General features: G+C 31.2%; 1 protein-coding gene across 1 annotated transcript in view; it reads left to right on the top strand.

Moving 5' to 3' along the window:
- Positions 1-14,126: 14,126 nt before the first annotated feature.
- LOC145331353 (uncharacterized) overlaps positions 14,127-27,638 on the top strand; it is a 31,312-nt gene continuing 17,800 nt past the window's right edge. The window contains exons 1-8 of the mRNA XM_080175971.1: positions 14,127-14,171; positions 19,025-19,073; positions 19,451-19,517; positions 22,273-22,457; positions 25,707-25,747; positions 26,511-26,564; positions 27,183-27,247; positions 27,476-27,559. Coding sequence (XP_080032097.1) covers positions 19,047-19,073; positions 19,451-19,517; positions 22,273-22,457; positions 25,707-25,747; positions 26,511-26,564; positions 27,183-27,247; positions 27,476-27,559 — 523 coding nt within the window. The 5' untranslated portion in view covers positions 14,127-14,171; positions 19,025-19,046. The remainder of the gene's footprint in view (positions 14,172-19,024; positions 19,074-19,450; positions 19,518-22,272; positions 22,458-25,706; positions 25,748-26,510; positions 26,565-27,182; positions 27,248-27,475; positions 27,560-27,638) is intronic.

Raw genomic sequence — 27,638 nt, 5'->3', positions numbered from 1 at the left:
ACGAATTAAAAATGTTATTATAAAACTTTGGGGACTAGTGTAATATATTATGACTCTAATTAAACTCCTATAGCCCACAAGACCATGAAACAATTTCTATTTCACTTTAAACACAGAGTGAATATACTTAAAGAGACTGCAGGGATCTAAAAGGATAAGACAATGGCCGATAAATTGATGTACATCCCAAATGATTATACACCAGAATTTTCCCTTAAAATTAGTGTTTGAAACTTTTGAACACTCAACTCTATGATTCAACCAAGTCCCCAAAGTTGTTGAGCAAACGAAAAAGAAAATGTTATTATAAAACTTTGGGGACTAGTGTAACAAACGTAATATTTCACAGTTAATATCTTTCGGGTATAGGAGAATGAATAGAAAAATTTTCAAAATATTTCGCTAACTGCTTGAAATCAGCTTTTCTTAAATGCACGTTTGAAATCGATAGGACAATTCTAACATGTCTAAATTAGCCAACCATTACGTACGACCCTAATTATAGAAAAGGTTCGCTATCCTTATACTAAAGTAACAGAATGTCTATTTGTCTATGTGTATGTGTGTTTGTACCGAAGGATCTCGCTATTCGCTGAACCGATCGGGTTCTCCTTAACAGGGTAGCATCTCATAGTTCGTGGGAAGGTTTATAGCTATGTTGTGGGAGGGTACCACCACCCTCCAAATAGAAATCACAAAAAGATCAAAAGAAATTTTACGTAGAGACTTGAACACAGCATAGAAATTATTAGAAAATTATAGACAACATTTAAAGTGCCACTAGAGGCCTCTAGGCGCGTAGCCGCTAGTTAAAACTAAAGAAATGATATCAGTATCACACATTGCTAGCAACCACAAAAGAAAGAAAGAAGGAAAAACTTTGTTTGAACTGTGCAATAATTTCCCCACAGGTTTTCAGGGATCTTAAGGGATAAGACAATGGCTGATAATTTGATATATAAAATTATCCCTTGAAATTTTTAGACAATGCTAATGTTTTAAAATATTAATAAGGATTTAACATTGTTAGCAAACGATTAAAGTGTTTTTTACAAACTCTATTAATTCATAGTCCAATATTCAATTTTTAATTTATTTGCTACTAGCGGCTACGCCCCTATAGCATCTCTTTAGGGGCTCTGAATACTAAAAGGGATGGAGGCGACACAAAAATAGTCTAAAACCATTTAGTTTTTCAAATAAGAAAGACTAAAGCCATTCTAGGACAGATATAAAGCTTCTCTAAAATGGAGAGCTCAATCGGTTCAGTGGTTAGTGAGATCTTAACGGACAAACAAACAAAAAGAATTGTATTACTTTATGTAATAGGATTAGCGGCTAAGCCCCTGGAGGCCTCTTAGGGTCCTTGACGGGTTGGGGATTTGGGGATGTTTTAAAAAAGAAATGAGGGGAGGGGATTTACAAGGGCGATTTCTCTTGGGAAGGTGGTGGTATCCTCCTCCAAAAATAATTATAAACCTTCCCAGTACCTATGATAAGCTTCACTGTAAATGAGAACCATATAGGTTCAGTGGTTAGCGAGATCCTTCGTTACAAACAAACAGATAGACATCCTGTTACTATTAAATAGAGATTATGCGAAATTGATTGCACAGCAACTATTATGTAATATATATAGAAAGAATAGCTGATCAATTCTTTAATCTAACCAATACGATCACATTATTGGTTTAAAAAGTGTACATATTTTGATATAATGATCTATTTAAGATTGATTTCATAGGATAAAGATTGGCTTTAGAATATAACTAGCTGATGGGCTTCTTCCGTAAGGAAAATAGGAAAATATCCTAAAACCAAACTAATTTATAAAAATAAAATAACCTGACCAATCTTTAAACTTAAGTGAAGCTTCCATAAATTGACAACTCAGTCGGTTTAGAAGTTATTGAAATATTAAGCTTCACACAAAAAAAACCTTACTACTTAATATATTATCAGCGACTTACAGAGATAAGACAATGGCCGATAAATTGATATACATACCCCTTAAAGATAGACAAAATTGCCCCATCTGTAAATACAATTAGTAGTTAAAATTCTTAACACTCAACTTAATGAACCAATCAATCAAAATTCTCTAAAGCCCTGAAAGTTGCAAAGCCAACAAATAAGAAATTATTACTATAAATCTTTGAGGACTAGTGTAATAAACAGTCCATTGTCCCCTCCCTCATTGCTGATTGCACATCTAGGAAATTACATCTATTGTTTGTATACAACAAATAAAAAAGTTTTTGATATTGTTTCTTTTATTTTCCACACATTACTTTGTAACCAAGGGAGGGAGGGGACACTAGTACCCAAAGTTTTATAATAATAAAAGTTTGGGTATTTTAAGTAAATTATGAATGTTTGCAGTGTTCAAACGTTTCAATCAATAATTTTAATCTATAATGGGTAATTTTGTTTATAGATAAAAAGGTACTCCAAAAAGTATCTACTAATATCAGGGTTGCGGAATCTATGCACAAATAATTCATTTTTAATTATTTCCCAAAATTGTAGTGTGGGAATGCCAATTTAATTAAATTTCCCCGAGTTGTAAGTATTAAAATTATTATATGCAATGTTTTATCTGTAATTGAAAGAATTTAAGGAATTTTAAAATTTACAAAGGGTGTTTATACATTTGCGCAAAATTTCACTTTTGCATTAAAAATATATGTCAATTCAATTTTAACACAGCTAAGATAATTAAAACATTTTTATGCAACTTAATTAAATTGTATAATTTCCATATTTAAACTTTGTGTATAAATTTGTTTAGTTGTTTTGTAAGAAAACTTATTTTATCCAATTTGGTAAGAAAACTAAGTTTTTTAACTTTACCCCCTACAAAGCCCCCCGCAATTAATTTGTGCCCCCTCTATTCTTTTACTTTAATAATTAAACAACAGGAAGTTAGAGCAACATTTCTCCTAAGACAAATTATCACACAATACAGAAAATTATATAAAAAGAAATTAGCCTGCTGTTATAATGTTTGCTACATTTGTGGGCAATTTCCTTTATATTGCATGTGGACCACAAATAAGTTTTGGGAGTATTTTTTTAAATATTTTTATACATCCTTCCCGGTTTAATTCTATTTTGCCCCTCCCTTGATTTGAGTCTAATGTTCATTCATAAAAAAAAACATATTTATTTACGTTCCAAATGATGAGAAAAAAGTACCCCTTCTGTAGATTAAAATTATTGTTTCAAGAGTTTCGACACTGCTATTACCTGAAGCTTTTACGCCAACGAACTTTGGATACCAATACAATAAATTTACAGTCCAATAACCCCTCCCTCTCTAAATATTTGTCAATTAAAATATTAGGGGGGGTTTGGCCCTTCGGGGTTCAATAACAAATTTAAAGATATTACACCATTTTTTGCAGGGAGGGATGGAACATTGGGCTGTTTTTATCCTAGTCCCCAAAGTTTTATAATAACCGTTTTATATTGGTTGGCTTAATAACTTTGGGGACATTTAAATACTTTTTATTGGTTGATTCATTATGTTGAGTGTCCAAACGTTTCAACCACTAGATGTAAATCTACTAATGTGTAATCATCATTGGGGATGTACATCAATTTATCTGCCATTGTCTTATCCCTTTACATCCCTGCTATTTGTGTATTTTACATTTCTCGTGTACAAGAATTTATTTAACATTTTTCTAAACAAAACATGGTTTATTCTTTTATTTTAGAAAATGTATATAATCTAAGTTCAAAAAGTTCATATTTTTACTAGCGACTACTCCCTTAGAGGCCTCTAGTTGCACTTTAATTTCTTTTAAGATATCTAAAAAGGAATTTTAGTTTGTTTTGATATTTTTAGCCGTGTTTTTGGAGGGTGGTAGTTCCCTCTTCAAAAAAAGTTATAAACCTATAGGACCTATTAAAAACTACCTTGTAAAAGATAACCATATCGGTTTAGCGGTTAGACAGTACAGACAGCCAGGCATAGATCCTATTACTTTTACTAGCGGCTACGCCCCTAGAGGCCTATAGGGGCCCTTAAGGAGAGGGGAGTTGAATCTTAAATTAAATTTAGATTTTTTTAAAAAATAATTTTAATGTCTTTAGTATTCAGGGATCTAAATGGATAAGACAATAGCCGATAAATTGATGAACATCCCCAATGATGATGAAACACAAAATTACCCATTCTTTAGAATATAATTAGTGGTTGAAACATTTGAATTTGAACAATCAACTTATTGAACCTAACAATCAAAATTCAATAATAATGCTCCTTTTGTTGTTTTAGTACAATTTTTTCTTGTAGATCTTGCTTAAGATTTTTATTTACAGACAAATTATATCTGTAGAGTAGCTACAAAAGTTTATGAAAATCTAAATTGATATAAACTATACATACTCTTATATTTCTTGGCATATTTTGAAATAAATTTTATGCAAATATTAGAATAGTAAAATCTTATGGAAAATAAAATTGAAAATATTATATGTCAGGAAGTGAGTTGACTTTGGGCTGTTTATTACTCAGGTCCCCAAAGTTTTATAATAATGTTTAGTTTTGTGTTGGCTTAACAACTTTCGGGACTTTCATTGAATTTTGATAGTTTGGTTCATTTAAGTTGAATGGCTAATTGTAATTTACAGATGGGGAAACTTTATGTATCATCATTGGGGATGTACATAAATTTATCGGCCAGTGTCTTATCCCCTTAGATCCCTGGGTATATGTAGAGAAAATATTTAGTTATCTTCAACCAAGAAGATAAGGCTAAATCTGGATAAGTAAATAAAATACAAAGACAGCGCCTCAAAAATAAGCTCCTAAGATTTTACAGTTTTATAACTATATATTCTTTAGTAGCGGCTACGCCCCTAGAGACCACAGGGGCTCTTGAGAGGGGGGGGGGGAGTTTATCCCCCCCCCCCCTTTCAATTGTGATTTTTTTAAGATGTAATTTTTCTAGGGTCGATTTTCTTAGAAGGGTTGTTATAACCTCCCAAAAAAATTATATACCTTTCCAGGACCTATGAGAAGCTACCCTGTAAAAGAGAACAATATCGGTTCAGTGGTTGGCGACACACACAAATCCTGTTACTTCATAATAAGGATACTCAATTATAACATTTATATGTTTTAGCTATGTAAACATTTTCTAGATTACCAATGATAAAATGATAAAATCAGATATCAAAACTTTTATTAGTAAAGACTCAAGATATTTGAACTTTAAGCTAATCCCACTAACACCCCATAGTTAGGAGAATCTACATGAAAAAATCCAACCTCTATCTTTCATAGCCCCTGATAAAACATTATTGTGGGAAATTTACTCTAACTGACGCAAAGACAGACAGACAGACATAAAATCTTGCATAACTTATAAAACGAAAAATCACTAAGTAATTATAAATTAATAATAAACTAAACCATTAATAACACAAGAAGTGTATGTATATCTCTCAAAACTTGAACTTAAAAGTATTAAAAGTATACTATACATAATAAGCAATTACAATTACCCTAAAGTGTAAATTGTTTAAGCCTGCCTTATGATAAAGTAACAGGATCTGTGTCTTTTTATCTATTTGTCTGTGTCTAACAAAGCATCTCTATAACTGCTGAACCAATATAGTTCTCCTTTACAGGGTAGCTTCTTATTGTTCTTCTTATTAGGGAACATTTATAACTATTATTTTTTTATATCTAAAATCAAAAGAAAAATTTATAATTTTCTTATTGAGATTAAAATTAAATGTATTGGGTCAAATTCCACTAATTATCACCTCAATTGCCTATTTGAGGCATCTAGAGGCGAAGTCACTACTAATTAATATTGCAAGAAAAATAATATTAATAAGGAGGAAATATTGAGAAAATATGAATACTTTGACAAGCTATTACTAATGTAATATGGTTAGATTAATCATATATGTAATATATACATGTATATGTAGTAATATCACTTATATCTAAAGCTAATAATTTAGGACAATTATAAAAACAAGGAGAATAAAGTCCATATGAAGACCTTAATACAGAAAATTTTAAAGAAATAATAATATTTAGACAAGCTATTGCCAATGTAATATGGTTAGATTATCATATATTTAATTTATACATGTATATAATGCCATATTACTTATATATAAGGCTAATAATTTAGGACAATTATAAAAAGAAGGAGAATTTTGTCCATATGTACTAATGTAGACCTTAAAATAGAAAATTTAAAAGAAATAATAATATTTAGACAAACTGTTACCAATGTAATATGGTTAGATTAATCATATATGTAATATATACATGTATATATAGCTATATCACATATATATGAACCTAATAATTTAGGACAATTATAAAAACAAGGAGAATTTTGTCCATATGTACTAATGTAGACCTTAAAATAGAAAATTTAAAAGAAATAATAATATTTAGACAAGCTGTTACCAATGTAATATGGTTATATTAATCATATATGTAATATATACATGTATATATAGCTATATCACTTATATATAAAGCTAATAATTTAGGAAAGTTATAAAAACAAGGAGAATTAAGTCCATATGTAGACTTAATACAGAAAATTTAAAATAAATAATAATATTTAGACAAGCTTTTACCAATGTAATATTGTTAGATTAATCATATATGTAATATATACATGTATATGCAGTAATATCACTTATATCGAAAGCTAATAATTTAGGAAGTTTATAAAAACAAGGAGAATGATGTCCATATGAAGACTTAAAACAGAATTTTTTAAAGAAATAATAATATTATACAAGCTATTATAAATGTAATATGGTTAGATTAATCATATATGTAATATATACATGTATATAGTCATATTACTTACATCTAAACCTAATAATTTAGGAAAGTTATAAAAACAAGAAGAATAAGTCCATATGTATCTTTAAAACAGAAAATTTAAAAGAAATAATAATATTTAGACAAGCTATTACCAATGTAATTTGTTTAAAGTAATCATATATGTAATATATACATGTATATATAGCTATATCACTTATATATAAAGCTAATAATTTAGGAAAGTTATAAAAACAAGGAGAATTAAGTCCATATGTAGACTTAATACAGAAAATTTAAAAGAAATATTAATATTTAGACAAGCTATTACCAATGTAATATTGTTATATTAATCATATATGTAATATATACATGTATATGTAGTAATATCACTTATATCTAAAGCTAATAATTTAGGACAATTATAAAAACAAGGAGAATAAAGTCCATATGAAGACCTTAATACAGAAAATTTTAAAGAAATAATAATATTTAGACAAGCTATTGCCAATGTAATATGGTTAGATTAATCATATATTTAATTTATACATGTATATAATGCCATATTACTTATATATAAGGCTAATAATTTAGGACAATTATAAAAAGAAGGAGAATTTTGTCCATATGTACTAATGTAGACCTTAAAATAGAAAATTTAAAAGAAATAATAATATTTAGACAAGCTGTTACCAATGTAATATGGTTAGATTAATCATATATGTAATATATACATGTATATATAGCTATATCACATATATATGAACCTAATAATTTAGGACAATTATAAAAAGAAGGAGAATTTTGTCCATAAGAAGACTTAAACTAGAAAATTAAAAGAAATAATAATATTTAGACAAGCTATTATCAATCTAATATGGTTAGAGTAATCATATATGTAATATATACATGTATATAGTTATATGGTTATATCACTTATATCTAAAGCTAATAATTTAGGAAAATTATCAAAACAAGGAGAATTTTGTCCATAAGACCTTAATACAGAAAATTTAAAATAAATAATAATATTTAGACAAGCTATTACCAATGTAATATGGTTACATTAATCATATATGTAACACATACATGTATAGTTATATCACTTATATATAAAGCAAATAATTTAGGAAAATAATAATATTTAGACAAGCTATTACCAATGTAATTTGTTTAAAGTAATCATATATGTAATATATACATGTATATAATGTAATATCACTTATATCTCAAGCTAATAATTTAGGAAAATTATAAAAAGAAGGAGAATTTTGTCCATAAGAAGACCTTAATACAGAAAATTCAAAAGAAATAATGATACTTATACAAGCTATTAACAAAGTAATATGGTTATATTAATCATATATGTAATATATACATGTATATAGTCAGATATATTACTTATATCTTAACCTAATAATTTAGGAAAATTATAAAAACAAGTAGAATTTTGTCCATATGAAGACCTTAAAACAGAAAATTTAAAGGAAATAATAATATTTAGACAAGCTATTACCAATGTAATATTGTTAGATTAATCATATATGTAATATATACATTTATATAATGTCATATTACTTATATATAAGGCTAATCATTTAGGACAATTATAAAAAGAAAAAGAATTTTGTCCATAAGAAGACCCTAATACAGAAAATTGAAAAGAAATAATAATATTTAGACAAGCCATTACTAATGTAATATGGTTAGATTAATCATATATGTAATATATACATGTATATATAGCTATATCACTTATATATAAAGCTAATAATTTAGGAAATTTATAAAAACAAGGAGAATGATGTCCATATGAAGACGTAAAACAGAAATTTTTAAAGAAATAATAATATTATACAAGCTATTATCAATGTAATATTGTTAGATTAATCATATATGTAATATATACATGTATATAGCTATATCACTTATATCTGAAGCTAATAAGTTAGGAAAATTATAAAAACAAGTCAATATCGGTTCAGTGGTTAGCAAGACATGCAGACAGACATATTTGCACATACACATCCTGTTACTTTTATATAAAGATCAGAATTGTCCCTATAAACTAACACCTCAACTTGTTACATTTAAGATACATATCAGGTTTCTGTGTATGTGTGTGTGTGTGTGTGTATGTATGTGTGTGTGTGTGCGTGTGTGTGTGTAACTACTTACATGTAATCCTAATCATATATTAAAAGGACTCTCCACAGAAAAATCAACTTTAGATTTTTGAAAATCTAACCTGAAATTATTATTCTCTGTTCAATTTTAGGCATTTTTTGTTTTTGTGGCATCGCGATCGAAGCCCTTTAAAATTTTTTACCTCCTTTAAGTGAATCCTCCCGCCATTTAATTTGTGCTGCTTTAGTGATTTTTAGCTTCTATTTTTGCCGCCGTTGCCGCATTCATCGCCCTTCTCCGCCGCTACTCCGCTGTACGTCGCTTTTTAATACATGCTCCCCTCTCCCTTGTTCAGAAATTAAATGGAGGCTGGGGGTGTTGTGTATAGCTACGTACGCAATGTATAGCGGAGTAGCGGCGGAGAAGGGCGATGAATGCGGCAACTGCGGCAAAAGATGGTTATATTTGGCGGAGGCGAACACAAAATGGAGGCGGCAGGATTGTCCAGTCAAGGAAGAGGATAAATCGTAGAGCGGCCGGTTGCAATGGAGCAAATGTTCTTTAGCGGCGAACACATATTGAGTGGAGGAAAGTGTAGTATATATTTTTATAGCGGCAGTACAAATAGGCGGCGGACAAAATTTTCAAAGGGCTTCGATCGCGATGCCACAAAAACAAAAAATGCCTAAAATTGAACAGAGAATAATAGTTTCAGGTTAGATTTTCAAAAATCCAAAGTTGATTTTTCTGTGGAGAGTCCTTTTAATATGTCCCAATATTAATAAATATCACAGATCTAAAGGGATAAGACAATGGCCTATAAATTGATGTACATTCCCAATAAAGAAAAAAAAAAAAATTTATACCTTCTGTAAGATTACATTTAGTGGTTGAAACGTTTGGACACTCAACTTAATGAACTAACCAATCGCAAGGTAATAAAAGGCTCAAATGTTGTTAAGCCAACAAATAAGAAAATGTTGTTATAAAACTTTGGGAACTAGTGTAATAAACAGCCCAATGTCCCCTCTCTCCTTGCGATAAATATATATATATGAATATCACAAAAATAAAAAATAAATATATTAATGAGTGAAGCATGATCGATCAGGGATCTTAAGGGATAAGACATTGGACGATAATATCATTGGTTGAAGAGTTTAGACAATACTAAAGTTTGAAACCAAGAAATCTAAATTTAAAGATTTTATGTTCAAAAGGGTTTGTTTGTTTTTTATAATTGGAAGGGTTCATTAAGTTTTACTTCATTGTCTTATCCTTCAAAGCTTCTAAAAAAAATCAGTAATTTGCAGAAAAAGGGAGGAAGGAGACATTGGACTGTTTATTACACTAGACCCCTTGAGTCTTATTATAACGTCTCTTACTCATTTGCTTATCAATTTTGGGGACTTTTATTGAATTTTGATTGGTTGGTTCATTTGTAATACTAATTGTAATCTACAGAAAGGGTAAGTTTGTGTATCGTCATTGGGGATGTACATCAATTTATCAGCCATTGTCTTATCCCTTTAGATCCTTGATAAAAAAATGTTATAGGTACTGTAGTATAACAATACAATATAAGCTTACTAGCGTCTTCGCCACTGACCACAATGGGGCTTTGTCCCAAAAGGTATAAGTACTTCTTATATTACCTACCCAGCTGAAAAAAATGTGAATGGATCGCAAATTTTCGCGAAATAATGGCGAAATTGCAAAATTCGTAAAAATTCTTTTAAAAAAATATTGTGGGGGGGATTTTTTTTGTTTTTTGGGAGGTTGGGTTGTCCCAACCCCCAGGAAATAGCCTAAAACCACCACAGGACCAGTAGGTATATTCCCTGAAGAGTAGAATCCGATCGGTTCAGTGGTTACTGAGATCCTAAGGGAAAGACGGACGCACGGACAGACATCAAGCTACTTTGTATTATAGATAAGTTAAATGTTATAACACTGCAATATAATAACTATAAAACCCAACATTTAATTTTATAAAGAATGTAATCCTTAACAGGGATCTAAAGGGATAAGACAATGGCCGATAAATTTTTGTACATTCCCAATGATGAAACAAAAAATTTCCCCTTCTGTAGAATACAATTAGTAGTTGAAACGTTTAGACACTCAACTTAATGAACCAACCAATCAAAATTCAAGTCCCCAAAGTTAATAAGCCAACAATTTAAAAAAACGCTTTTATAAAACATTGGGGACTGGCGTAGCAAACAGCCCTGTGTCCCCTCTCTCCCTGAATTCTCAAGTAAATTGATTAAAAGATCACTCCAATATTTTAGTTTATATGCAAACAGTTAATATACATGATTTTTTTTCTTATACAAAATGCCCCAACCCATTAAAGAAATTAAGATATAGATTATTAATTTGTGTCAATGGCAAGTGGATTATATTAAGCAGTACTTTTGTCCTATTAAAAAAACACCATGTGTTATTATTTTCATTAATACCAAGCTAAAAATACAGGGATCTTAAGGGATAAGACAATGGGAAATAAATTGATTAAATTACCCCAACTGCAGAAGAATGTTATTGGTTTGGACAATTCTAGTTTTAACAAACCAACCAATCAAGATGTCACCAAAGTACCCAAAAATTTTTAGCTAAGGATTTGGAGAGCATGTTTTTACAACTTTGGGTACCAGTATAATCTATAGTCCATTTTTTACCTCCCTCCTTGATAAAAACTATTCTTTTATTAATATATAAAATATTTAAAAATATGCAGCGCTTGACTTATAAGAAGCTTCAATTTAAAGGAGAACCATATCAGTCTTAGGATGGGAGACCAGGTACGTGCACGCCGTCCATCCTGCACCGTGCATCAATGACCCTGGCAGCTACACCAGAAGAGTCCTACTGTGCTGGAAAGGTCCCAGGGTAGATGCCAGACTGAATTCTGGTCACTTCCCCCCAGTCCAGGGGGTTTGGGTGGGGCTAACAATCCCTCCCTAGAAAAAACCTGCTTATGTTCAACCCGCACATATCAGTCTAACATTAAGCGAGATCCTTCGCTACAAACAGATAGACACATATACATTATATTACTTCTTTAAAGGATAAAGCCACTGTCCAAATAAAAAATGTATACTTAAAAATCTGACCATATGAAGTAGTAAGCCTTTTTGTCGCTAACGCTGAACTGATATCGTTCTCCTTTACAGTAAAGCTTCTTATAGGTCCATGGAAGGTTTTTAACTATTTTATTGGGAGGGGGAGTATCTCTACTACCCCATTTTTAAAATTTTTCTCCTTATAACTTAATTCAACTTAAGTGGACCTAGATGCTTCTAGTGTCATACCCGCTAGTATCAAGTAGTAAGTTTTTTATCTGATGCTTAAAATTTCAATAACTACTGAACGGATTGAGTTCTACATTTTAGAAAAGCATTACATAGGTTAGGGGTTGATTTTAGGCTATTTTTAATTTTTTTTAAATAAAAGAGTATACTATTAGATGCAAAAGTTAAAATTGCAATCCACGTACAACGATAATATTTCCTGAAAAAAGTTATTTGAATTCCAGAAAATAAAAAAAAATCTTTGCTCCCAGTTTTAAGGGACTTCGAATTTTGTAAACTAAAAGAAATAAGTAGGTTTGGAGACCCATTAAAAAATCGGATCTACTGCAGTTCACGGTTAAATATTCCTGGTAACGAATATTTCCAAAAATCTGTGAATTTTAAAGGCTTCTAGCTGTTAAACGGCTGAACTTACAGATCATACCCGCACACCATTTTAAGCGGCATAAGAAGGCCTACACATAATCTGGAATAGCCAAGATCCAATGATGCACAGGGAAAGCTTCACTGAAGAAAAACGCGTAAAATAGGTCTTTTTAGCGCATTTCTCTGCACTGCGAGATAATTATGCATTATTGATTTATGGCTATTCCAGATTATTTGTAGGCCTTCTTATGCCGCTTAAAACAGTGTGCGGGCATGATCTGAGCTTTCAGCCGTTTAACAGCTAGCAGCCTTTAAAATTCATAGATTTTACCAGGAATATTTTACCGTGAACTGCAGTTGATCCAAACCTCCCCCCCCCCCCCATCAACATTTTTTTCTTTTTTTTTAATAATTACAAACAAAAGATTCTATATAGGAGGGGGACTTCCCAATACCTCTTGTGGTAAAGTCGCTAGCAATACCAGTTCTTTTTCTTTACTTAATGTTTGTCTTATTTCTGACCTCTTTCACTGAGGAATGGATGCTATTTTTTTTAGTAGCGAAGCTACTTCACAATTTGTAATGTCTGTCCGTCTGTCCATCTGTCCGTATGTCTGTCTGTAAGAAAATTCAAATGGGGTAACATGATATTTTCGGGGTTGCTATTCAAAATAGAACTTTTGATTAGAAGATTTCGTGATTTTCTGCTATCTATATATTTTTAAAAACATTAAAAATCTGCACTATAACTCACAATTTCCGTTTATAAATATAAGATAATTATGCGCTTCGCTACTCATGAATGTTGTCATCCTTTTTTCACTAGTAATTTTAGTAAATTGAAAACAATTTATTATCTAATTGATTCATTTGCCTTAAACGTTTTTGAAAGAGAACCAAGGGAGGGGCTCGAAAATGACCTAAAGCCATCCAAAGACTTTAATTTTAAATTAGATTTTTAAAAGGTTTACTAGAATATAGAACTTAATCCGTTCAGTGTTTTGTGAGATTTTAGCGGACAAAGAGCCATAAAAAAAATTTACTATCCTATTATACAAAGTAGTAAGTTTTTTTTTTGTCTGTAACTTAAGATTTCCATAACTACTGTACCGATTGAGTTCTTAATTGAAGTGACTCTTCACATACGTCCCAGGATTGTTTTGAACTATTTTTAGCTCTTCAAAAACCTAGTTAAACCTAGAGCCCCTAGATGCTGGGAGGGCAACCACTAATTTACTATATAAAAAAAAATAGTTATTTGTCACATCGAATTAAAGACATTTTTCCAAGTATATTAAAATGAATACTCGAGGAACCGAATGGACTGGTCTAACAAAACTGGTATTAATTTTATGATTTTTATACTAATATTCGTGGAAAATTGTCTGTTATACGATGCTATACATGACTTTTCAGTAAGGCTGATAACTGGTTCTAATCCAGCGGTTTTTAAAGCCATAATGGAAAAAAACGTATTATGGTTGTTTTTTGGTTTATAGAGAACAGTATTGTATCAATGAGAAACAGGCCGCTGTTTTTGAAAAAAGGTAACTTTTTTTATTCTATTAGCAAAAAGCTGCTACTCTATAATTAAACTACCGGATACGTCCTTAGCTGCCTCTTAATTAAAGGGAATCTACATTTATGGAAGGTTCTTATAGGTCCTTTGGTCGTTTTAAGCTATTTGATTATTATATTTATTAAGGATTTAGGCTACTTTCCTTACTCCTTTTAATACTGACAGACAAAGGAAATCATAGAAAAGCTACTTTAAAAGAAAAGCAATGCTTAATAAGTTTAGCATCTAGGTGCTCTGTATCTAAAATAGCTAAAAACAAAACTTAAATTTAAAAATGAAAAAGCCTAAAACCATAATGGGACCTATGCGAATCTTACCTAAAAAAGAGAACGCTATCAGGTTAGCAATTATTAGATCTTAAGCTTTTAACAACAAAAAAACCTTGCTACTTTATATAATAAGTATTATATGTATAAACAGTAACACAGTTTAATTTTTAACTTTCTTTATTGATGGAATACATATGTTTCTCTATAAAAATAGATCATCAGTTCCAATTAAGATGTATAAAGTAAGAGTTAAAAAAATATATGTCCTTGCATTTTGAATCCTTTTTAAAGACTAAATAAGAAAGAATAGGAGGATAAAAAGTAATCTATTAGTAAATATGTCATTATAAATAATGTTTATTAAGATAAGCAAGTCACAATAAATAGTTCCATAGTTATTTAATATCATAGTATGTCAGTAGAACTGATATGGTTCTTCTTTACAATGTAGCTTCTCATAGGTCCTAGGAAGGATTATATCTATTTTGGAGGAGGGTACCACCACCCTCCCAAGAAAACTCGCTCCTATGAAAAATGACTTTTAAAAAATAAAATTATTAATGGGTGTGGAGGGGTAGGTTGACTTTCACCACCTCCCCCCCCCCCAAAAAAAAAATCCAAATATTTATATATATAATATATAGTAATCAATTAGTAAATGTGTCCTGATAAATAGTGTTTATCAAGATAAGCAAGTCACAATAAATAATTCCATAGTTGTTTAATATTATAGTATAGTCAGTAGAACTGATATGGTTCTTCTTTACAATGTAACTTCTCATAGATCCTGGGAAGGATTATAACTATTTTGAGTGATGGTACCACCATCCCCCCAAAAGAAAAAACGTCCTTAATGTTTGTCAAGATATACAAGACAAAATAAATTGTTCCATAGTTCAGTAAGATATTATAGTATGTCAGTAGACTTATATAATCCTTATATAAAAGTAACAGGATATGTGTCTCTCTGTGTGTCTGTCTGTACCGAATGATCTAGCTAACCGCTGAACCAATATGATTCTTCTTTACAATGTAACTTCTCATAGGTCCTGGAAAGGTTTTTAACTATTTTGAGGGAGGGTACCACCACCCTCCCAAGAGAAATCGCTCTTATGCAAAATGATTTTTAAAAACTAAAATTATAAATGGGTGTGGAGAGGTAAGTTGACTTTCACCACCCCCCCCCCCCAAAAAAAAAAAATCCAAATATTTATATATAATATATAGTAATCAATTAGTAAATGTGTCCTGATAAATAATGTTTATTAAGATAAGCAAGTCACAATAAATGGTTCCATAGTTGTTTAATACTTTAGTATCTCAGTAGAGTTATATAATAATGGTGGCTACACCCCTTCAGGTCTCTAGGGGCACTTGAGGCTGGGGGGGGAGAAGGTCTACCCTTACTGTCCATTTTAAACTCTAGGAAAATGTAAAAAAAGCTTTTTTGGGAGGTTTTTTTTCTAAGGATAATTTCTTATTGGGAGGTGGTGGTGCCCTCCCCCAAAATAGTTATAAACCTTTTCAGGACCTATGGGAGAAGCTAAATTGTAAAGGATAACCATATTAGTTCATTGGTTAGCGAGATCTTTTAGTATACACAGACAGACATCCTGTTACTAATATAAAGTATAAAAAAACTTTTTTTTGTAGAATAAATATCCCCAGTTTTATTTGTCATATGAAGATAGAATACATGCCTGCTTAGAGGGCCTTTACATGCCAATTTCCCCTTAACTTAAATAGGACCACTCAATCTTAAATAGCCTGCAGGGTTTCAATAATCCAAAGGGGCTAGAAATCAGATTAGACAATTAGTGGTTGAAACGATTGGACACCTAATGAATCAACTAATTAAATTTCTTTAAAGCCTTCAAAGTTGTCAAGCCAACGAATAAGAAAACTTTGTTATAAAACTTTTTGGACTAGTGTAATAAACATCAAGGACTATAAAACAATGATCTAAAGGGGTAAGACAATTAGTGGTTGAAATGTTTCAACACTTAATGATTAAACCAATAAAAAATTTTTTAAGTCTCAAAAGTTGTTAAGCCAACGAATAAGAAAATATTGTTATAAAACTTTCGGGACTAGTGTAATAAACAGCAAGGTCTATAAATCAGTGATCTAAAGGGATAAGACCATTAGTGGTTGAAATGTTTCAACACTTAATAAATCATCCAATAAAATTAAGTCTCAAAAGTTGTTAAGACAACGAATAAGAAACCTTTGTTATAAAACTTTTAGGACTAGTGTAATAAACAGCAAGGTCTATAAATCAGTGATCTAAAAGGATGTTTCAACACTTAATGATTCAACCAATACAATTTTTTTTTAAGTCTCAAAAGTTGTTAAGCCAACGAATAAGAAAATATTGTTATAAAACTTTGGGGACTTGTGTAAAAAATAAACAGTCCAACGGCCCTTTTCTCCCTGGCTAGAAATACTTTTTTTTGTATGGGGGGTAAGGGGGTGTGATTTTTGGTCTCTTTTCCTTTTTTATGGGATTCTACCCCCTTTTGTGATTTGGATTACTGCCAACCTCTAATCTTCACAGACATATTAGTTATGCAACAGAGATGGATGGATAGATAGATAGATGTCCATGTTAGCAATTGACAACAATTTTTCCGCTGTCATAGTATCCACCTATATTATATAACCACTAGCGGCTTCGCCCCTAGCCTCTAGAGGCTTTGCCCCAAGAGGTGATTTAAAAAAAAAATTAAGGCGAAATTCGTAAAAGGACCAGTGAAATCATAAGCAAATTCTTTTTAAAAAAGGGGGGGGGATTTTTTTGTTTTTGTGGGGTTGGGGGTGTCCCAACCACCAAGAAAATAGCTTAAACCACCACAGGACCAATAGGTATATACCCTAAAGAGTAGAATCTGATCGGTTCAGAGGTTACCGAGATCTTAAGGGACAGACGGACAGACAGACATCGTTCTACTTTGTAGTATAGATATTACTAGCGTTTGCAACCCAAGCGTCTAGAAAATCTGTCATTAAAGGGTTAATAAGGGGCTAGAAAAAAAGCATAAAACCATCCATGAGCTAAAATCTAAAGATAAAATAGCCTTAAACTAACGCAGGATCTATGTGAAGTTTCCATAAAAGGACGAAATCAATCAGTCCTGTAAATATCAAAATCTTAAGCTTCCAACAAAAATAACCTTACTGCTTTATATAATATCCATTACTTTATTATTCACTTTAGGTGAGGTTAGGCTAGGTTATATTAGTTAATGGTTTGCCCCACAGGGTTAGGGCCCTGCAGGAGTTATATAATAGAAAAAATACCTCCTCCCTCCTTAATTTAAAGTAATATTAAAAATAGGAGACTTTAAGAAATAGCAACCTCTTTTGTTTTAGAATTTATTTTCTAGAGTAAAGTTTTATAATTCTATATTTATTATTTTCCAAAAAAAATCCTTTATTTCAATTTCAAAGAAAAAAATCCCCTATTACGGTTTCAAAGAATTTATTTGATTTTTTTCTATTTGATTTTTTTATTGATCATAGGATTTTTTTTAAAAGCAAAGCTTTTCTATAATTAGTGTCGTAGCATAGCGTTGCAACTCTATAATCATTACTAGAATGTCCGTACATCCATTTTAAACATGTTGATTTTTAAACTTTTTAAACAACTAATTTTTATGAGATATAATTATCCAATTGACATGATTTTGCTTCGACTCTTATACATTTACATTCTGATTATTCAGTACTGACACTATACAAGCGTTAATGTACGTTTGTCAGACCGTTTCAGAGCTTATCTTTTATGGGTGCTGTCATCCTTGTTAAATTAAATATTTCATAACTAAAATAGTTATTTATCACATTGTATTGTAAACAGCTATCCGCGGATATAAAAATGTACTTTTATAAAATTAAAACTAGTTTTTTAAGCCCTGAGTTTATTCGAAGAAAATGGGCTATAATACGATGCTAAATATAATTTTTTATTATGGCTTAGAAACGGTTATATTTCAGCGGATATTTATCGGTTTTGAGGCCATACTCGAAATTTAAAATTATTATACTAAAATGAATGAAAAAACACACAGCAATTTTTAAACCTCTAACTGTAATAGGAGCAGAGATAATTTACCCCTAGATTTATTAAGATCTTGCGAAGGTGCCGATCTCTTAGGGTTTATCAAGACTTTTTCAGTATGGCTTAGAATCCGATTAATGTCCGCTGGATTAGAACCGGTTCTTAGCCATTCTGAATAATTAATTTGTTTTACATTGGTATCCGCGGAAAGATGTCTATAATACGATGCGATAAATAACTGTTTTTGAATTTGCATAGCTTTTCTATAATTAATCAAATTTTGTGGAGATGAGATTAGAAGTGGAAAAAAACCTAAAAAAGAGATGGATAATCCCTTATTTTTATGACGTCACATAACTGATTTTGAGACACTTTGTCCCGCTACAAAATTTCATTATTTATAGAAAAACTATTCAAATTCAAGAATAGTTATTTATCGCATCGTATTAAAGGCAGCTTTCCGCGGATACCAAAGATTTTTTGTTATTTCAGTGGAAGTCAGGATTGTACCACAATGTGCTGTGTATCGGATTATTCAAAGGTAATTTGTCTGTCTGTTTGTCTGTCTGTTTGTCTGTTTGTTTGTCTGTCTGTTTGTCTGTCTGTTTGTTTGTCTGTCTGTTTGTCTGTCTGTTTGTCTGTCTGTTTGCCTTTAAGTTTATATGTCTGTATGCCCGTCTGTTTGTTTGTCTGTCTATCTGTTTGTCTGTTTATTACCTGGATATTGCACAAGATCTAATATAGTGATACTCGCAGCTTGCTAAAATTCCGATACATTTAATCCATCCCAGCCCCTACCGAATAGATGAACTAACTGATCAATGAATGAATTTAATGCTAGAAATTGGCGACAAATTTTCCCCTGTCAATATATCCACCAAGTTTTTTATAACCATATTTTTAAATCCATTTTTTTAGAAAAGTGAGAAATATTTTGCCCCTAAGAAGAAGAACAAGCTACAACTCAACTGTCTGGGCAATTCAGGTCTGATTAGGCATAATTATCTACCTATCTATGTATCTATCTATTCATCTATCTATCTATCTATTCATCTATCTATCTATCTATCTATCTATCTATCTATCTATCTATCTATCTATTCATCTATCTATCTATCTATCTATCTATCTATCTATCTATCTATCTATCTATCTATCTATCTATCTATCTATCTATCTATCTATCTATCTATCTATCTATCTATCTATCTATCTATCTATCTATCTATCTATCTATCTATCTATCTATCTATCTATCTATCTATCTATCTATCTATCTATCTATCTATCTATCTATCTATTCATCTATCTATCTATCTATCTATCTATCTATCTATCTATCTATCTATCTATCTATCTATCTATCTATCTATCTATCTATCTATCTATCTATCTATCAGACAAACGGACGTCCCGATATATTTAAAATATGTAGTAGCTTCGCTACTAAAAATAATATCTTTATAATTTTGTATTTTCTTTAACTTTTTAATATATAATATATAAAAGAATTAATAGGACAACTTTTTAATTTCTTATAAATTACGAAAACTATATAACCATCCCCCCCCCCCCACTTCCCTAACACACACACACACACACATCCCAAAAAGGATAAATACATCCAAACAGTCAGGGATCTAAAGGGATAAGACAATGGCTGATGGTTGAATAGACACTCTAACTTACTGAACCAACCAATCAAAATTCAATAAAAGTCCATAAAGTTGTTAAGTCATCTAATAAGAAAACAATATAACAAAACTTTGGGGACTAGTGTGATAAACAGTCCATTGTCCCCTCCCTCCCTGCGTAAGGGTCATACAAACGATCATAAACAAGTATAGAGTCACATTTTACAAAACTACAGTATCAATTATAAAAGTTTGATCTTGATAGGACAATTATAACATTCCAAAGATTATAGCTAGTCGTTAAGGACAAACTGACCTAACAAAAATGTAAAATAGGGTATACAGACGGACGTACATTCCTTTAGAGTAGCTACTCTATCAAAAATATTTGAATTAGTTTAGGGGGAAAAGTATCTAAAAACTTTTTTCTTCTGATATCCAATTACAATATCTTTTCCATTTTTTTCTTTCTATTTTATAATTTTTCTTTAGATTTGAAGGGATATGTGGATAGTTCAATAGGAATAGTTGATTATCGCATTGTTTTATAGACAGTTTTCCGTGGAAATTAATATGAAAAACTAAGATTATAACCAGTTTCTTAGTCTGGAGGTGCTGAAAGCCTGGTTAAAAAAAAACTGGTATGTTCGTGGAAAATTGTCTGTAATGCTATACATAGTTTTTCAGTATGACTGAGAACCGATTCTAATCCTGATAATATTGGGTACCAGTGTAATTTACAGTCCAATGTCCTTTCTCCCTTAAGCTAGCCAATATACCTTTCTTTTAACTCGTGAATTTTTATCATAAAATGATTTTCTGTCAGCACCACAGAAAAATCAAATATAGACATACAGACAAACAGACAAACAGAAAAACAGACAAACAACAAACAGACATACAAACAGACAAACAATCAAACAAACAGACAGACAGACAAATAAACAAACAAACAAACAAACAAACAAACAAATAAACAAAAAAAATAAATAAATAAACAAACAAAGAAACAAATAAACAAGCAGACAAACAAACAGACAGACAGACAAACAGAAAAACAGAAAAACAGAAAAACATACAAACAACCAAACATACAAACAGAAAAACAGATAGACTAAAAGACAGATAAACAGATAGACTAAAAGACTAGCTAATTTATAGCAACTTCAATACTGTGGTGCAATACCAAAATCATAGAGAAACAATCAGACAGACAGATAAACAGACAGACAGACAAATAGAAAAATAGACAAACAGACAAACAGACAAACAGACAAACAATCAGACAGACAGATAAACAAATAGACAGACAAACAGATAGACAAACAAACAAACAAACAACAAACAGACAAACAACAAACAGACAAACAAACAAACAAACAAATAAATAGACAAAAAGACAGACAGACAAACAGAAAAATAGACAAACGTACAGACACAGACAAACAAACAAACAGACAAACAAACAAATAAACAGACAGACAAAAAGAAAAATAGACAAACAGACAAACAAACAGGCAGACACACAAACAAACAGACAGAGAGACATATAACAAATATACCTGTCTCTTAACTCGTGAATTAATAATATAAAATGATTTTTCTGTCAGCTCCACATTTTCCAGCTTCCAAACCGATTAATATCCGCTGGATTAGAACGGGTCCTCACCCATACTGAAAAATCATGTAAAGCATCATATGACAGACAATTTTCTACTAATATTAAAATATAAATTGTAAAATTAATACCGAAATTGATAGCCCCCATGCCTTTAGCCCCTCGAGGCTAACATAACTGGTAGTTCATTTTAATATCCGCGGATAACTGTCTATAATACGATGTAATAAATAACTATTATGAAATGATATTTCTGTCAGCCACACATCTGTAAAATCAAAAATATAATTTTCACTTAGTCATAGAAGGAAAAAAAGGGACAATTTTGTTCATAAGCAACGAATTTTGCGTGAATATTGTCAATATATCGTTTACAATATAGCATATTCTGATAGTTTCAAGGAAGGTTTACAGCTATTTTAGGAGAAGGCACCACCACCCTCTTAATAAAAATACTGAGAAAAATTCAAATATCTTCCTTTTTTTAGGAAGCAATGAGGACATTGGTGTTGCGGAGCCCCTGGCGCGCCTGCGTGTTGCGGAGCCCACCACCATGGGGGAGCAACAAAATGGCGCCAACTGGCCACCCCGCTCCTACTACCTGAAAACCGGTTCCTCGGTCACCAGCTGTTCTCTGCCACGCAATGGCTTTCATAGTTATTATGTCAACAAGGTAAATTAAAATATGTTTTTTTTACTGCTGCTATGTCAGATGTACGACATAATTATTAGAATTGGGGGGGGGGGGGGATCCTTTGCCCGAAACAAGTGTAACTATTACAGTATGGCTTCGAAATCGATAAAAATACGCTGGATTAAAACCGGTTCTCTGCCATACTGAAAAATCATGTATATCATCATGCATATTACAGACAATTTTCTAAAAATATTAAATGTAAAAATCATGAAATTAACATCAGTTTTATAATGTTTCATTTTAATATCCGCGGAAAGCTGTCAAAAATATTTCATATGTTAATCGACAGGAGAGGGTTATTTGTTTGCCATAATTTAGAGTGGTTTATCCCTCGATCCCTGTTTTTTAATTAATTGAGAAGACGAAGAAAGTCGCTCAAAAAATTTCTGACGTCATAAAAATGAGGGATGAGGAGAGGAGGAGTGGGAAAGAAAACCTCTAAAAAATAGCTGGATATTCCCTCATTTTTATGACGTCACATGTTGATTTTTTAGCGAATTTCTTCGTCTTCATTGCCCTAGTTGTTCACTCTTAAACTTGATTATTATAATTGCATAATGCATGGAAAATCACCATTAGAAAATCTCTATAGTAATCAAGTTAGGAGTATTTCTAACGTATAAACTGTAGTTGACTTTAGAAGAAAAAACTTCTATAAAAAAAATCTTTAGATTCCTTAAAAGAATCAAATATTTAAAACAAAAATTAAAAATTACTTTTGGTTTTTGATATAAAAATAGTTAACTTTTGATGTTCTAATAACCTTAGTTTTGTCTGAACTTCTTAACAGGGAAAAATGGAAAAAAAGATTAGCAGGGGTCCAAATATTTCAATAGGGTCAAGAAATTTGAATATGCAATCATTAATAACACATGCTTGAGTGTTTCCCAAAAACTGCAGTAGAAATTGTTTTTTAACTTATTGAAATAAATAAACAAAGAAATGTACACAAGGACATCCCCAAAATGAATAAATTTTTTTAGATAATTTAATACGATGGAATAATGGATATTAATAATTCTTTTTTTGTGAGCAAGGATATTTATTATGATAATATGAGTGGTTAGTCAACTGTAACTGTGGAAATTCTAATCATCTGAACTTAAGCATCTTTCTCAAAATTAATTATAATTTTTTTGTGATATCATCACAAAGAATTAATATGATGTTCACAGTAACTTTAGTTACTTTTTTCTATTTTAATTTTTTTATTACATTACAGAGCAACCCCACGCCTGCATATTTGTTTACATATACTATTTATAGATTTGTAGTATCTTCATATGTATATGCAGGGATCTTAAGGGATAAGACAATGAACATCCTTAATGAGAATAACAAAAATACTCCATTGTATTTTAAAATTATTGACTAAAAAAATTAATACTGTCAATGAGAGAGCCAAATAATAAAACTTTAGGTACCATAATAATTTATATATCAATACCCCCCATTCCCTGAACATTAACTTCTTATTACTACAGTCTAAAGATGCTAGAGGGTGTGTGTGTGTGTGTGTGCGCTTGGGGGGAGGGGTGGGCCAGTTGACCTATTGGTAAACTAACTACCCCTTTTTTTTACAACACCTACGGACGCATTTATTATATTTCCACCAATGTGTGGTGTTCTTAAAAAACTTTGAATTAAAAAAGTAATTATTTAGGGATGGTCAGTCTAGTTGATGTAAACTGACTTTTTCTACAACAAATGCTAAGTATGGGGTTTACTCTCTCTTTAGACAAATAATATTTTTTGTTTATGTTATCATCAAACTAACAACTGAACTGAATACATTTTTTGGGAAGCTTCACAGCCTCTAAGAGGTATGTGGACTGATTAAAGTGATTAAAATATTACTAATTTTTCTGATAAATTTTATTTGGGATATTAAAGAAAAGATAAATTCTTTTATACAATTTCATGGTAAATATAGTATTTGCTCTCCAATAATTTGCTTCTTTAGAAAAACACTTTAACCCTTTGTGTGAATATTTAGGCGGGCGCTGTAAGTTTAGTTTATTGTTAGACATGAAAGGTTAAAGAAGAATGCATTCAAGATTTACATAGAAACAAACAAAGAAAAAAGAAACTCTTTAAACTTGTTCAAAAGTCTGAACAGTGTAAATTTTTTTCCTTATACATATGTAATTATTAGGATAAAATTTATAATTGTTCATGCTTTTGAATCTCTACAATTCTGCACATTTTTCTGATATACGTTAATAAAAACAAAAACCAATAAAAAACTTGAACATTTCCTTATTATAGAACTTGTGTATGTTCTGAAATAAGTATCTGTTTATTATCATCTTTATTGGTAATAAATTAACTATATTAGAGTGAAAATGAAACTATTAAACAAACATAGCTGTTTAAAATAAATATTATAGCTCAAAAAATAACTTCAATGATGTCAATCAAAATTAAGAATTCCAATTGTTTCTGATAGTACATGTTAATGTTTTTTGTTGTTGTTAATTATTATTGCTAAAACTTTATTTTTATGAAATTTACATCTTTATTAAAATAATTCTTAAATAAATTTTTGTTGAAAGATATTGTTTTTTAAAGGTGGAGTAAGAGGAAAAGGGAGAGGGTAAGCTTATAAAAGGGGTAAAATATAAAATGAAAAAGAGGGAACCAAAGGCAAGATGACAAACAGAAGCGTGCATAGATTGGTTAGGGGTAGGTGAGCTTTTAGGAGGCGTTCATGTCATTGGGGGGGGGGGCAGGGGGGCGGGGGTGTCACCAATGCAGCTAATCAGGATAAAGGAGGGGGAACATTTTCCTGAGAAAAAGGGATGATTTATGAAGGGAGATTAGTAGGGGGGAGAAGAAAAAGAAAAGGAAAAATAAGGTGGGGGGGGGGGGGGATTGCAAGGGTAAAAATTAGGTGCAAGCAAAATGGAAGGGGTGAATTTTTGTCTGGGGAGGAAACTTATATTACTATTATAAAATTTTGGCATAAAGAAAGTAAATAGAAATTTGAGAACACTATGTTTATAATAAAATGCAATGATATTCCCTTTAATAGACTGACATTGGGGATATTTGGCACCCTGCTGATCTCTGAATTAAACGTCTTATACTACATCGGGGTAATATTATAAAAAATGACTAGTAAATTTCTGAAACTTGATGACTATTTTCATCTTTAAAGATTATTGTTAAAGTATTCTACTAAATTTCTAAATTCAAATGAGTAGGGTGATTGATTGATTTCAGTTAAATGGTTCTGAGGTGAGTTTGGATGATGAAAGCACCAGGCAAGAGCTGCTAAATATCTCTTAAATGGCCTAAAACCATGCATCCCAAGATTTGAAATTAGATAGGCTAAATATCTGTTACAGAACAGGGAGGGAGGGAGGGGGCATTTGACTGTTATTTGCTTATATCCCCAAAGTTTTATAATACCGGTTTCTTATTCGTTGGCTTAATAACTTTGGGGACTTTTATTAAAATGTGATTGGTTGATTAATTTAGTTGAGTGTCCAGACGTTTATCTACAGAATAAGTAATAAGGTGAATCATCATTGAGGATGTACATTTTTCGTCCATTGTCTTATCCCTTTAGATCCCTGGGTTTAAGTGCTTTACAGGCACTTTGAGGGCAGGGATCTAAAGAGATAAGACAATGGCCGTAAAATAGATGTGAATTCCCAATGACGATACACATAATTACCACTTCTGTAGATTGAAAATAGTGGTTAAAACGTTTAAACACTCAACTTATTGAACCAACCAATCAGAATTCAATAGAATTCCCAACGAACAAGAAAATGTTAGGTTTGGGGACTAGTGTAATAAACAGCTCATTGTTCCCGCTCTCTCTGGCTTTATTGGCATTCTAATGAAATGTTTTGAAACTCTTTTGTACTATAAATATAAAAAAATCCCCAAAGTTGTTAAGCCAAAAAAACAAGTAAACGTTATCATAAAACTTTGGGGACTAGTGTAATAAACCACCAATTGTCCCCTACCTCCCCCCCTGCTTTGAGGGACTGTTTTGCAACTCTTTGGTATGACCAGGAAAATATTGGAGCGGAGAAAACTAATCCAAAGTCCTGATCAAAGATCCAACAGGAAAATTGACCATTGTAAAAACTAAGCATAACAGATAGACAGACAGATAGACTGATATACAGACAACCTGAAAAACATACAGACAGACAGACAGACAGACAGACTGACAGACATACAGATAGACAGACATACATGTAGACAGACAGACATACAAACAGACATACAGACAGACTGAGAAACAGGCCTACATACAGACAGACAGACAAACATACATACAGACAGACAGACAAACAGAAAGACAGACAGACATACATACATACAGACATACATATATATAGACATATACAGACATACTGACTTTCAGACAGACAGAAAGACAGGCATACAGACAGACTGACAAACAGGCCTACATACAGAGAGACAGACAGACAGACATAATAGGATGGATGCAAAATTGTCACACGAAACTTTTAGAAGTCAAAAAATCAATTAAATTGGTCTGTCGGTATGTCGTTCATGCTACGAATGAAATATTGTATATGCACATTCACTCTATGACTCATTTTGACCGTTTGTGCATCCATGATTTCATTTGTGCTTCACTACTTATAGATGTTGTCATCCTTGTTGATATTTAAAATTGAGAGATAAAAATGGTCAAAAACAAATTTTTTCCAGTCGTGTAAACTTTAACACGGGACGTGTCATATCCACAGCAGGCGGGGAGATACAGAGATCTACAGGTGGGTAGATAGATAGATAGATAGATAGATAGATAGATATATAGATAGATAGATAGATAGATAGATAGATAGATAGATAGATAGATAGATGGATAGATAGATAGATAGATAGATAGATAGATAGATAGATAGATATATAGATATATAGATATATAGATATATAGATAGATAGATAGATAGATAGATAGATAGATAGATAGATAGATAGATAATCATCCTACTATTTAGATATCCCCACCAAGACGCCTGGGTCTGTATGTCCAAGCATAGGGTCTGTAGGGGCTCTCTCATCTATATCTTCTCATCAACAGGAATCTTTCAGATTTAGATATTTTATGTCAATGGATTTATTATTACATGGATGTTACACCAAATTAGCATGTACTTTAAT

The sequence above is a fragment of the Acartia tonsa genome, chromosome 11 (genome assembly GCF_053477335.1).
Source record: "Acartia tonsa isolate MP-2025a chromosome 11, ASM5347733v1, whole genome shotgun sequence".
Lineage (NCBI taxonomy): Eukaryota > Metazoa > Arthropoda > Copepoda > Calanoida > Acartiidae > Acartia > Acartia tonsa.
This window is presented reverse-complemented; position numbering and strand designations above follow the sequence as displayed.